Source organism: Pteropus vampyrus, unplaced genomic scaffold, assembly GCF_000151845.1.
Source record: "Pteropus vampyrus isolate Shadow unplaced genomic scaffold, Pvam_2.0 Scaffold23, whole genome shotgun sequence".
Lineage (NCBI taxonomy): Eukaryota > Metazoa > Chordata > Mammalia > Chiroptera > Pteropodidae > Pteropus > Pteropus vampyrus.
The window spans coordinates 1,442,380-1,456,402 of NW_011888804.1; the positions used below are offsets into that span (position 1 = coordinate 1,442,380).

Below are 14,023 nucleotides of genomic sequence, written 5' to 3' on the forward strand. Positions count from 1 at the left end.
CCTCCATTTGATGTTTATTCGCTATTTGGAGATCCTCTTTTTGTGTGTGAAATGCCAGTTTTTTTTCTCAATTTATTTGAAAAGATCAGCTCTTCTCAACCGTAAGATGTATTAGTTTGTCGTGGCCACATACCAGAGTGCCACAGGCTGGGTGACTTAAACAATAGGAATTTATTTTCTCATCATTCTGGAGCTGGAAGTCAAAGATCACTTGATCAGCTGGGTCGGTTTCTGCAGAGATCTCTCTCCTTGGCTTGTGGATTGCCATCTTCCCCCCACGTCTTCCTGTGGTTTTTCTTCTGTATCTATCTGTACGCCAGCTCCTCTTATGAGAACACCGGTCTTATTGGAATAGGGCGCATCCTAAGGAACTCATTTTAACGTAATGACATCTCTAAAGACCTTATCTCTAAATATGGTTACATATCGAGTTCTTGGTGGTTAGAATGTGAACATATAGAATTTGGGGGACACGGTTCAGCCCGTAACAGAAAGGTTCTTTCTGTATTCTGCACGCGAGTATACATTCCAGAATCTTCTCCAACTTTGTGGGTTGCCTTTTCATATTCTTAAATGTGTCTGAACAAACAGGAGTTCTTAATTATATATGCTTTTTTTTTAACATTTTATTTATTTTTATTCCCCCCCCTTCCCCCTCCCTTCTGGTAACCGCTAGTCCATTGTCCATATCCATGAGTCTCTGTTTGTTTGTCCTGCTCATTTGTCGCTTTTAGGCTTATATCCCACCTATAAGTGATATTATGTGATTTTCAACCTTTTCTGTCTGGCTTATTTTGCTTAGTATGATTATTTCGAGGTCCATCCGTGTCGTCGCAAATGGCAGTATTTCCTCTCTTCTTACGGCTGAGTAATATTCCATTGTAAGAAGTTCTTAATTTTAACACAGACCATTTAGCTCTCTTGGTTCATTAGTTCTTTCTGTGTCTTGCTTAAGAAAGTTTTGCATAGTCCAGGGCCACAAAGATGTTCATGTGTTTCTCTCAGAAAGCTATATTGTTGGAACTCTCATATTTACCTCTGTAGTTCACCTGGAATTAATTTTTGTTTTTGGTACTAGATAGGGGTCAAGGTCCTTTCTTTTCCTAGATGGCTATCCAGTTGATCCAATTCCATTATTGAAAATACACCCTTGCCCCGTGCCGCTGAAGGGTTCATCTTTGTCATAAATCGGTTGACTGCATTTGTGTGGGTCTGTTTCTGGATGCTCTAATCTGTGTCCCCTTCCCGGCCCCCAGGATCTCTCTCCTGGAGAGTTCACTTCAGAAGACTGGGATATGGTCACAGCCACGGGTTGGGAGTTGGGAAATAGACTGGGCAGAGAGAATTCTCGTTGCCATTGAAGATGACTTAAACCCTCAGAGAAAATATATCTGCAAAAAAAAAAGAAAAAAAAGGAAATCTATCTGCAAAGTGACTTATGTTCATGTTCTGTCGCTGAGGACTAGGGCGGCCTGCAGCTCTGGGGTCTTGCATATTATCTCTTTATTGTGTTTCTCTCTAATGAGGATACCCAAGCCGAACGGTTTTTTTTCTTTGGCCCCTCTTTTTGAAAAATGTTCATGACAAATCACCTCATTCGGTATTCATGTATTCATCCAATTATAGTAATACTCACCTATCTTTACTGGATGTTTACCATATGATCTCATTTTGTCCTCACCAATAATCATATAAATTAAGTTATTGTTCACTTTTCCAGATTTTGTTTTGGAGGGGGGGGTGGTCTGAAGCTCAGGAGGGAACAAGCGACATAGCTACTGGGCCGTGGAGCCAGGACCTGAACCCAGCTCTCGGTGTTTCCAAAGACCATGATTTTGCTTTATGACTTACTACCCTAACCCTAACCCTCTTCCATTCATTCTTTACTCACAGATTTACTGGGCGTCTGTGTCGTGTCTGATTAAGGAGACCCCCGAGACTTGAGCTCTGCCCTTGATGGGCTGTACTTTGAGAAGAGACCAAACCTCTCACTCCTTAGAAACCAAAGGTAGCTAGCTGACTTATCCCCAGACCGTTTTGAAGTTGGTTTGAAATTGTAGACTTGAACGATGTTCAACTCTGAAAGAGTTCTTAGAGCTCTTCTAGTCCTGCTTCCCCATGTCGTCGGTGGGAGAAACTGAAGGCTGGAGAGAAGTGACTTGCTTGCACGTCGCCGAGGCAATAGATGGCACGTCGGATTCAAATGTAGGTTTGAATTTCGGCAATCGAGAGAAAGCGATGCTTGTGAGAGCCCCAGAGGAAACGTAGACGTGTGTGTGCGCGTGCACACGCGTGTGTGTGCGTGTGTGTAGGAGCGGGGTGTTGTGGGGTGTGGCGTGCAGATGAGTTCACTTCTGGCCACATGGAATCTGAGATCGGGAGGGAAGCCAAGGTTGGACAGACAGGTGGGGGTGGCACCCACTGGTCGCACAGACCGAAATGCAAAGAGGGAAAGGTGCTCGGAGTCAGGTGAGCTGAGGATTTTGAGACCCAAGGGAAGAAGGGTTTCGGAGGCGTTCAATCATGTTCCCAGGTGTTTTCTCTTTCCGATGAACACCCACCTTGTTGATTTGTTCCATTTCCCTTTTCCTGGAAAGCTAGTGCCCCTCAGTCAAAATCTTGATTGTACCAGGGGCCGTGGGCAGTTACGCCTGGTTCTGCCCACCATTTCACTCCCTGTGGGGGCAGCTCCTTAGACTGTAAATAATAGCATTAGCTATTGTTCACCGAGATCTTGTTATAAGCTGGGGACCTCTCCTATATTATTTTGTCTGGTCCACATAATAAAAACCATGTTTATCACTATCCCCATTTTATAGATGTCAGAACTGAGGCTCCGAGTGACTTGTCCACAAATAGCTAGTTTGTGTGGAAGGGCTGAGATTTGCCCACATCTGTCCGACCGTAAAGCTGTGCTCTTCCGTGCAAACTGTGGCTGGCTCTCAGCCCGTCCTAATCCAGAAGTGTTTGCTACTCTTGGCTTGAGTGTCTTTTCAGATTTTCTTGCCTGATTTGGTTCTGCCCTGATTTGTTAGTCTGGGTCTGTATCTTCTTATGCCCGTCTGTCTGTGAGGGTCAGAGTCTTGAGCCCAGGGCAGAGGAATAGCCTGGCACTGATTTGCCCTGAGGATCATTTTAAAAGGTGTCAAGGTGAGAAGCCAGAAGATATTAGTGCTTTGGGAAAAGCTGGGGACCTTCGCAAGCATCCTTTTATTTCACACTGAGGAAACGGAGACCACGGTCTGGAAAGAGATTTGTCCCATGTTGTGCAGTGACTCTCAGCCCCGGTCTCTCTTTCTGACTCACTGCCTCTTCAGTCTGAGACACCGTCCTTCTACGACCCCCTGCTTAATTTTAAGTTTACAAAGTGCTTTCAATAATTGTGTCAGGTCGCGAGGGCAGATCCTGTTATCTCCACTTTACAAATTAGGAAACTGAGGCCCAGAGAGAGGGAGGCCCAGGGGTCTACCCCAGGCCTCACTGCTGGGAAATAGTGGGGTGGGATTTGCCTCGTGACCAGGGTGCTCGGTAATAAACACCGCCTCTGCGAGATGGGTGGGGAGAGACCCCCAGGGAGCAGGATAGAAAACCAGCCCGGAAAGTTGAGGAGGATACAGAAGGTTACAAAGCGATGATGGGGAACAGTCGTGTGCACTCTCTGAAGAGCAGGCTCGGGGGAGTTTGGGGGTCAGGGCTCCTGCGTGCTTCCTATTAGTGTTCAAGGTGACTTTGAGCAGCCTCTCCCTGGCTCCGAGCCCGTGACTCTTGGAGCTGACTGATGGAGCCTTCAAAGCGAGGGCCGTGGGGCCACGGATTAATTTCTGCAGCTGGAATTTGTTGGATGCGTGCGTAGCCTGTGAGCCCTGAGAACCAATGAGACCGGGCCGGGGGCCGGCGGAGTGGCGTGGGGAGAGGAGAAAGGTAGGGGGGCTGAGCTGTTGGCCTACTTAGGAAGCCCAGGCACTCTTGCTCCAACGTGGAAAATTTCTCCCATAACCCACTGACTTCGGCGGCCTGAGAATTCCAGTGCCGTAGGTCCCTTGCAGCCTCCACAGGGCAGCTTGTCCCTGTCACTTGCTTCTAGGGGTGTCTGCTCCCCAGAGCTTGAAGGCCCGCGTTCCTTCCTAGCACTGATCTGTCCCTTCTGTCCCTTCGGGCACTCGCCTTCTCCCTGGTGCTAGGCTTCCTGCTCAGAGACCGGGCACGGGTACCAGCTCTCCGTTGCCACCAGTGGCAGATCAGACTGGTGACCTGAGAAGATGGAGTGCCAATTTTTAATCCCCCCGCTGAGGCTGAAAGGGCCTGGCAGAGACCCCACATGTCCCCGGTGACCCCCCCACCGCCACCCCCGGGCGGGCCTCTGGGACTCTTCTTCCTCCCGCTTCCCCCCAGGTCATGGTTAAGGGATTCGATCTGAGCATGTAAGAACCAGGCTAAAAGTCAGTGCGTGGACCCTGCACTGAACGGCCTAACCGGTGGTTTTCAAAGGGAAATCCCCAGAATCTGGGTCTGAATGCTGAGCACCCCCGCCCCTCCCCGCTTCGTCCAGAGCTGCTTGTTTTTATTTATGCACTTGGCCCTTGTCAAAGCTTCTGTTTGAACAAAGAGTTTCGTGGCAGCAAAGGGGGAGGGGTTAGTATAAAGGTCAACTACTTCCTGTCTTTACACACAGGCAGTTGAGGCCCAGAGTCAGTCGGGACGGCTGGGACTGGAACTGGGTCCAGGGTTCTTGGCACGGTCCTAGGTGCCACCGAGGCACCCACTGCCCGTTCCGTGGCCTCCCGCGGGCTGTCGCTGACTGTGGAGCAAGTCCAGCCTGTGCGCCTCCGGCCTGGGAAAGTAAACGCACCTGGACGGGGCTGTGGCTTCGGGTGCCTGAGAAGTTCACATGTGGGGCAGGAGGAGGTCCCTTTCCCTTTCTGTCTGACCGAGGCACCTCCTTACTTCATGTTCAAGGCCACATGGTTCTTCCCACAGCCGTAGACCTGTTCCATGGCTAGTGGCTCCGTGCATTGCCATGTGCCCTGCCATGTGCTGGACATACTGTCAGCTTCTCTTACATGAATGGGCCTGTTTTTCAAATAAAGACCCTCCAAATCTAGATAGGGTGAGTCCCCTGAAGCCACAGAGAGCTAGTAACAGAGCTGGGATTTATAAAAAGACTTTTTATTGGAGAGAATTTAGAAAGTAACAAGAATAGACAAAGTATAATGAACTCCCTCGTCCCCATAACCCAGTGACATCACCCACGGTCTGCGGTCCTGTCCCCTTCATCTGCCCATCCACTTCTTCCTCTCCTGCAATGTTCGAAGCCTTTCCAGACATCGTACCATTTCATCCATAGTTTTATAGTACGCAGTTCTAAATGAGACGGGATTTTGAAAAAGCATAATCGCAATAGCGTGACCACACCCGATCTTTTGAAAAACAATAATTTTTAAAAATTAGTAAATATCCATATTCATTGTTCAAATTTCCAGTTATTTCATACATATCATAAATGTTTCCTTTTTTTTTTTTTTTGGACATGTTATGAGTCAGAATGTAAATATGGTGCTTACGTTGTGATTGATTCAGATTCCTTGTAAGTCTCTCACGATCTCGGGGTTCTCCCTCCGTCTCCTCCAACACGAAGAAGTTGGGTCATTTGACTGTGGAGTTTTCTGTTGTCTGGATTTTGCGAGGGATTTTGCGTTCCCTGGGGGTGGTTCGACATGTTCCTCTGGCCTCTGTGGTTCCTGTCAATTGGTAATTGGATGTAGACGCTCGATTAGGTTCAGGGTCTCTCTCTCCACATACAAAAGTGTACACTTATTCATTCCCATTTTCTGACAAGACGACATTAGATAGGTAGTGTTCTGTTTTCCCATCGAGAGGCACCTGTCGGGTCATTCTCTCTCACGTGAGCAGCCATCGATGTTTGAGGTCCAGCTCCATCAGTTTTTTAGGGGCTGCAAAGTGGTGATGGTCTGATCCTGTCGCTGACTGGCTGCGATACATCTACGGAGAGACAGTCCCCCTCCTGGGCTGCTGGAGTCAGAGCTGGCCCTTCTCTCAGAAGTGTCAGACTCCAAAGCCCAAGGTTACCTCTCCCAATGTCATTCTGCCTCCCCAGGAAGCGTGCTGTCATTCCTGCGTTTCTCACTGGCACCTGTGAGGCGGGAGCCTGGCATGTTGAATTTTCTGGGTACTGGTGCATTGTGTTTCCCCGGGAGTTTATGGAGCCCAGATGCCCAGCGGAACTGACTTCCCTTCCTCCTCCCTCCACTCCCACTCTGACACGTCTGTCCCACAGACTGGCTTCCAGGACACCTGGGGAGCTGGATGGAGCCCCGTGCACACCAAGGAAGTGAGCGAGCCTCCCAACCACGTGTCCCAAACTTCCACTCCAGATCGGCACCGCCTTTCCCTCCCTGGGGCCTCTCCCGTGCACACTCCTCCTCCCCCCTCTGCCCCCAGCTGTCCTTCACTATTCCGGCCACTCCGCGTCTTGGCCTCCCTTTTCATCTAAGGCCAGAGCAGGCTGTGGTGGGGTCAGCTGGGGACCTGCGCCTGTCTAAGAGCAGAGGGAAGAGGGGGTGCGTAAGGAGTCCTGGGGATTGTGATGGGGCGTGGGGCTGGAAGCCTGGGTAGTCACTCGAAAAAAGTAAAAGCAGGCCTTTCCCACCCACGTCCTCTGTGCTTAGTGATGTTTATCCCCGGGGTGGGGCTCCTGACTGCTCGGGACTTCCAGATGTTTTCCAGGTGGGTTGTGGGGAGGCGGGGGCGGGGGGTGGTTCATCTTCCCTCGTGTGGAGAAGGTTACACATTCCCACCTCCGGGCACCCCAGGTCATTTCTTCAGCTGTCACTTATGTATGAAGTCCCGTGTCACAGGCTGGACAGGACATGAAAGCGAATGACTCCCAACGCAGATATCTGCTGAGCTCCTACTATGCGCAGGCTCTTCATTCTAGATACTCAAGATAGAAGAGTGAGCAAGACAGACAAGACTTCTGTGCTCGCAGTGCTTATCGTCATCCAGGGATGACATTTTTCTCTTTGCAGAGCTGCTTGGTAAACCACATGTAGTTTTAGTTATGCAAGGCGCCTGTGCTGTGACGCCTCGTACCAGGCACCGTGGGCGAGCCAGGGGCACAGGAACCCCTCCCCGCCAACGGCATTGACATTTATGGAGCCACATAGGTTTACCTGGTGTTTCTCTCATCAGCCCTTGGGTTACGGCTGTGCTGTAACAAAGTACCAGAGACCGGGGAGGTTTAGAACCACACAAGTTTATGCTCATAGTCCTTGGGGCCCAAAGTCTGCCATCGAGACGGCTGTGCCGTCGCCGAAGGCTCCAGGGGGATCCCGCCTTGCCTCCCCCAGCTTCTGGCGCCCGCCAGCTTCCTTGGCTTGTAGGTGCATCGCTCCGCCCTCTGCTTCCGCCGTCACAGGGCTGGCTTCTCTCCGTGCGTCTCTATCCAAATGTCCCTCGTGCCACAGGGACGCCATTCATTGGCTAGGCGCCCACCCTAATGCAGTACAACCTCATTTTAGCTTGATCACATCTGCAGAGACCTTTCCAAAGAAGGTCACAGTCACAGGTACTGCGGTTAGGACTTGAACATCTCTTTTTGGGGAACCCAGTTCAACTCACAACAGCTTTCAAGGTACATCTGTTAGCAGCATAGGGAGAACTGAGGTGTTGGGCCCAGGAGAAGGGGGAGACAACTTCTGGCACTTTCTATGCCTCTAGCACTGTATGTGGGTCATATCAGTTAATACCATGACTTTTTTATTTAATTAAAATTTAAAATTGTATTTACTTTTTTTTTCAGGGAAAGCCATCTTTTTATCAAACATACCTAGGTGTGGGGCAGTGTATTTACTTATTTTTTAAATTATTACTAAAAGTTTCCCCCAAGAATAGTTTTATTTATTTTTTAATACCTTGACATATGCAAGGTAAATAGCATTTTCCAGGTGTTAAGGTACAATTTTGCAAATCATTGCATCCTATGACTTAACAATACCATTAAACTAGATTATTTTAAAGCCGTGTCTCTTTTTCACTAAATATGATTTGTAACTTATTCTTATGTTTACCAAAGGGTAATGAATCCTACCCAGATGCTCTTTATTTTGTCTACATTTGGACCAAGAATGAAAGTGGTGTATAGGTTAGTATATGTATGCCTGTGTGGAGGGGTCTATATACGTGAGATTAAATGAGAGTTGACATGTGTTGCTTAAAATATATTATAAAAGGCAAGTATGATATATGCAAGGTATATGCTTATTTGACAACACTTCTGTGCCCAAACTTTACTCACAATTACATGTGGATATTTATGTCTTTTAAGGCACATGATATGTGTTTTACAATGTCAGTAATTTGTACATCGCTGTGTACTCACCATGAATAACTGAATACATAACGTCTAATTTATGGTAGTTTTCCCGAATGTACATATACATGTATTATATATATCTATATTTAAATGCTTGCCTAGACAATATATTATATATTTAAGTGCTCTCATAGATAATATATTTATACAAATATGTGTTGTGTGTATTATATGTACATCACACATGTATATATAATATGCTAATAAAACGGATAGTTTGCTCTGTTTTAGGAGGATTTTTTAGAACTAGATTTGGGCTGGTTTTTTTTTTGAAATATTATAGTCTTTGATTTGGGTTGTATATAAATTGGTATCATATGTAATAACAATTTCGGAGAACATCGAGATGATGACCTACTGTTTTGCAGTGATAATATTTTATATTGTGCATTCGTTTTATTGTGCAAGTTTGGGGATCAGATTGGTGAGTCAGCATTGTTCAGAGAGGGGCTTGTACGTGCAATCTTGCAGATGGGCAGAGATGAGGCACTATGGCTCGCATACAGATCTTTACCTTCCATGCAGTGAGATGCACAGCCTCGTTGGTGCAGATGGGCAGAGATGGGACACTATGGTTCGCATACAGATCTTTACCTTCCATGCAGTGAGATGCACAGCCTCGTTGGTGCCCTAAAAAAGTCTTTCATTTGCCTCCAGCATTAGTCATCTGAATATTAAATTTTTTCACGAAGGTTTGAGATAGGTCGTTTTATCTCCATGTTGCTGATGAGGACACTGGGGTACTTTGCCTAAAGATTTTGTGCTATGAGAACTGGAACCTGAAACATCTGAGTCCTTTGGCCCATTTTTTGGGGGGAAGGGTGTACCTGAAGTACTTTACATATGCCGACAAGTTTAAAGGAAAATTAAAACTGACACCTGCCACCCAGATTGAAAGCATCGCAATTCCTTTGAAGCCCCCTTGTGACTCTTCCTGCCCCAGAGGTGACAATTGAATTATATTCCTTTGCTGGGGCTGCCATAACAAAGTGCCACAGACTGGGAGGCTTAAAACGACAAAAATTTCATTCTCTCACAGTTTCAGAGGCCAGAAGTCCACAATCGAGGTGTTGGCAGCACTGGTTCCTTCTGGAGACTCTAAGGGAGAATCCTGCCTGGCCTCTTCCAGCCTTGGGCAACCTCAGGCATTGTAGACACTTCACTCCACGCTCTGCCTCTGTAGTCACTTGACCTTCTCACGAGGACACCAGTCGTTGGATTTAGGGCCCACCCTAGGTCCAGGATGATCTCATCTCGAGATCCTTAATTCCCTCTGCAAAGACCTTTTATCCAAAAAAATTCCCGTTCCTGGGTTCTGGGTCGATGACCTTTTGAGGGTCCCATTCCTATTGTGTTTGTCATTTCCTGGCCTTTCTTTAGCTTTTCTCACCAGGGCCCACATCCCTAAGCCCAAGGTCACGCTGTGCAGAACTGATGAGCCCAGGCAGAGGGAAGGACATTGTGGGCAGTTCGTGGAGCTGAAAGTCTGCGGTCCACGTTTCTAGGCCACGGGGAGGGGAGAGACCCACACGACAAAAAGTATTAGGGAAGAGAAGACAGATCGGAAGAAGCGAAGTCTTTTTTTTTTTTTTTTTTTTGTCAGAGTAGGGGAAGTACATGAGATTTAAAATAATGTCTCTTAACATTGCTTTAAAAAAAAGTATTGAGGCGAAATCCACATAACATAAAATTACCCATTTTAAAGCGTCCCACTTCAGTGGCATTTATAGCGTGTGCAACCCGAATCACTTCTGCAGGTTCCAAAACGTTTTCATCACCCCAAAAGGTAACTCACCCACTCCCATTCTTCCAGCTCTAGCCCCTGACAGCCACTAAGCTACCCATATGGATTTACTTGTTCTGGACATTTCATGCAAGTGGCATACAACACGTGCCCATTCGCGTCTGGCTTCCTTCACTTGGCTTAATATTTTCGAGGTTCCTCCATGTTATAGGGAAGATGATACTACATTTTTTTTTTTATGGCTGAATAATTTACGTTTTTTATTATGTGTTTTTTAAGTTGATAGAAGACTGAAAGAAAAAAAAAATACCTTTAGCGAAACCAACTTTGGTCATTTAATGCCCTGGGTTTTTTGTTTTTTTTTTTAAATAACAGCTTTATCAGGAAAAGGTACATATCATACAATTCGCCCATTTAAAGTGTACAATTCGATGGTTTCTGGTCTGTTCACAGATTTGGGTGATCATTACCACAATCAATTTTAGAACATTTTCATCACCCTCCCCCGTAAAAGACCTGCACACCCAATAGCCGGCCTGAGTATGTTTTCGGGTCTTAGGTGGTCAGTCCGTTGGGACTGGCCGGCAGAGGTTTTACTGACTGACGGCCCACTGCCTCACTTTCTCCGCCTGTAATTACGGATGGAATTGGCTGATTACTGTGCCTACCTTCATGCAGGCATTCTGGACAGTGTTTCATGTGCATTGTCCCGGGACAACCCCCTGGGCTGCCTCCTGTTTCTGCCCCCATGTGACAAATGGGGAAACTGATACTCAGAGAAGCAAAGGGGCCCGAGGTTCAGCTGGGATTTGAACCCAGGACGTCTCGCTGTCACTGCGTTGCGCTGATAGGGGTGGCTGAGCTCCGGGCCTTCAGTGCTGACTCGCACAAATCTCTAGGGCTGTGATTCCCATTCCCCACCTGCCACAGAGGGCTTCGCAGACATGACCTTGAGCAAGGTTAGGGAGGAGAGGCAGGTGGAGGAGGGAGGCTGGCAGAGGGGGAGAGGGTTTAGGTGTCTGTTCTGCCCCCATGTCCCAGACTCTAACAGCAGGCTGTCTGCCTGGTGGGCTTCCGCGAAAACCTGAGCAGAGCCCACCTGTTCAGGAGTCTTGGTGAGGAGCCAGCCTGGCCAAGAGCACGGTAAAATTTCCAGCAAAGTTCAGGGATGCCCCCTGGTGGATCTGCTCTCCCAACGCAGAAGAAAGGCTGCGGGGCCCAGAGTCAGCCCCTGGAGGCGGGATGTTTTTTTTTTCCCCCAGCCTTAGCACGTGACTAGCAGTCAATGTTTCATAGGACAGAGTGAGCGTGGGGGGTGAGCACCTGGGCTCAAGACTGGGCATTTTGGGGCACATAAGTTGTCCAAGCCTCAGTTTCTCATCCCTCAAACGGATATAAAGTTCTACCTCACAGAACGGCCGCCACAGTTCACATTACCTATGAGGAGAGCCTGCCCGTGCCGAAGCACTCAGTAAACGTCGGCTGTTTTAATCGGGAGACAGCCTGTGTTTTGGGGGACCTGAGCCAACTCCAGAGCTTGGTTTCCTCATTTGTGAGACAGGGGCGGTCCTCTCTAGCTTCTGTGGTGGCTGTGAAAGTTCGATGTTGAGCCCAAAAGATAGAAACAGCCAAGATCTTTTACGTGCTTTAAAGCACGACTGTCATTATCCAGTTCCTGCTAGATCAAAGGCACTGTGTATTTATTTGACAGACCTTGACCGTGGGCCTGGCACGGGACAGACTGTGCGATGCTGGGTGCGTAGCAGTGAACGGGGCGGGACCGTCGCTCACATCGGCGTGTAAGCTCCATGAGGGTTTTGTCTTGTTCGAGGGCCTGCACACTTTGTAAAGAGCCAGGCAGTAAATATCGCAGGCTTTGTTGGCCATTCTGCCTCCATCAACTGCTCGGCTTGGCCTAGACCATCGCCTGGGGAATTGGCAGAGATAAGAGAACCAGCGAGAGTGGCCGCGTGCCAATAACACTTCGTATGTGGACCCAGAAATTTGAATTTCGTGTGATTGGCGCATCACAAAATATTCTTCTTTGGATTCACCCCCCTCCCTCCCTTCACCATTTAAATATGTAAAAACCATTCTCCGCTGTGGGCTGTGTAGAAACGGGTGCTGGGCCCGTTCATTGCTGGTTTAGCCTTCATTCTTGGGGTAGCTTTGACCGGTGTGCTCACCGGCTGCTAGTTCTTTTCTTCCTTTTTTTTTTTTTTTCCTGGTTTACGCATTTCTAAGTCTCCACGGACCGTATATTTGTCACTGAGCTAATGGGGAATTGGGGTCTTACCAGATGGCGAGCTCCTCGTTCCACTCCGAGCAGACAGGAGGCAGCGGCTTTCATGGTAAAGCCCCACGAGTTTGGCAACCTGCTTCGTGTGTGTGTTTCTCTCTGTTCGAAGCGTGTCCGCTTAGCTTCGGTTGTCGCTTCCACCTTAGCTGAAGTGTTGGAGCCGTTACGATTCCCGTTTTACGGATGAGGAAGCAGAGTCCCCGACAGGGCCATGATGTCCTTGAGGGCCAGGGCTAGCTAGCACCGAAGGCCTGTCTCCTGCCCAGAGCTTATTCTCTCTGGGAGGAGTGGGAGGCATGGAGCCCACTGCTGAGACGAAGGCTGGACTTTCCCCAGGAGGGGCTTTCACTGTTCAGTCATTCATGTGAGAAGTCACATGTCGCATACGGTGCAGGACAGCCAGCATTCGTCGTTTACTTGTTCCCTACGTATTTGCTGAGCTCCTACTATGGGCAGGTTCTCTAGATACTTGGGGTCAAGGAGTGAGCAAGACAGGTAAGTCTCCTGCCCTCCCGAAGATTCCAGAGGAATAGGGAAGAAAGATCACGAAGGCGAACGTATTTGGGAATGGCGATTCGTGTCAGGGACGATCAGAGGGACCCACTCGTCTGCATACCAGACAATTTGCTGCAATTGTCTGCTTTAACCCTCACACCCAGCCCCATGAGAAGAGATGGCAGGATGAAGGCGTATATAGTTCAGAGAAGTTGAGGAACTTTCCTGGCCTCAGAGACCAGGAAGGGGGACTGCGGAACGGCTCCTTACCCGTAGAGATAAGTCCTATCCTAGCACTGCCAATAAACAGAAAGGCCCTGAGTGCCGTGTGTGGGGATAGCCCCCAGCTGGCAGTGGGGAGCCGTTGATGGTTTTAAGCAGAGAGAGGAAGGTCCACGGGCAGGCCTCTGTTTTAGAAAGCTCGCTCAGGTAGCAGTGAGGGGGATGGGTAGGAGGCATAGTCTGCAGACCCCTTGGGGATGCCCTCGCCGTCATCTTGGAGAGCAGTCATGGTGGGCCAGCACGGAGGCCGTGGTGGCGGAGGACGCAGGTGGATTGGAGGGAGGTGGGAAAGAGAACCGACAGGATGAGGTAATTGAGCAGACGCAGCAGAGGGGTGAGGCATATGGGGAACCCGGAGGAGGAGGAGGAGGAGGAGGAGGAGGAGGAGGAGGAGGACGTTTTGTTTTATGGGGGCTCCCAAGTGCGATCCGGACCCCCAGCCGGCAGGAGCCGCCAGCATGTGGATTCTGCCCCCAGGTAGCCGGCGGCTGGTGGACGTGATGGACGTGAATACCCAGAAGGGCACCGAGATGAGCATGTCCCAGTTCGTGCGGTACTATGAGACGCCTGAGGCTCAGCGGGACAAGCTGTACAACGTCATCAGCCTGGAGTTCAGCCACACCAAGTTGGAGCACCTGGTCAAGCGCCCGACTGTGGTAGGCCCCGGCCACGGTCCTCTCCCTGACCCCTTCTACCTCCTCTCCTTGCCCCGCCGCCCCTGCCGCCCCGTGCCGACCTGGGGGAGCGGTTGGGTGGGGTGGGAGCCTGGCTGAAGGGTACCTGGGAACAGGAAGTGCTGACGGTGGGCTGG

General features: G+C 49.1%; 1 protein-coding gene across 1 annotated transcript in view; it reads left to right on the forward strand.

Annotated features, from left to right (window-relative positions):
* The window catches only part of KDM2B (lysine demethylase 2B), a 112,020-nt gene that overhangs the window by 9,900 nt on the left and 88,097 nt on the right, over positions 1-14,023 (forward strand). The window contains exon 5 of the mRNA XM_023528152.1: positions 13,690-13,940. Coding sequence (XP_023383920.1) covers positions 13,690-13,940 — 251 coding nt within the window. The remainder of the gene's footprint in view (positions 1-13,689; positions 13,941-14,023) is intronic.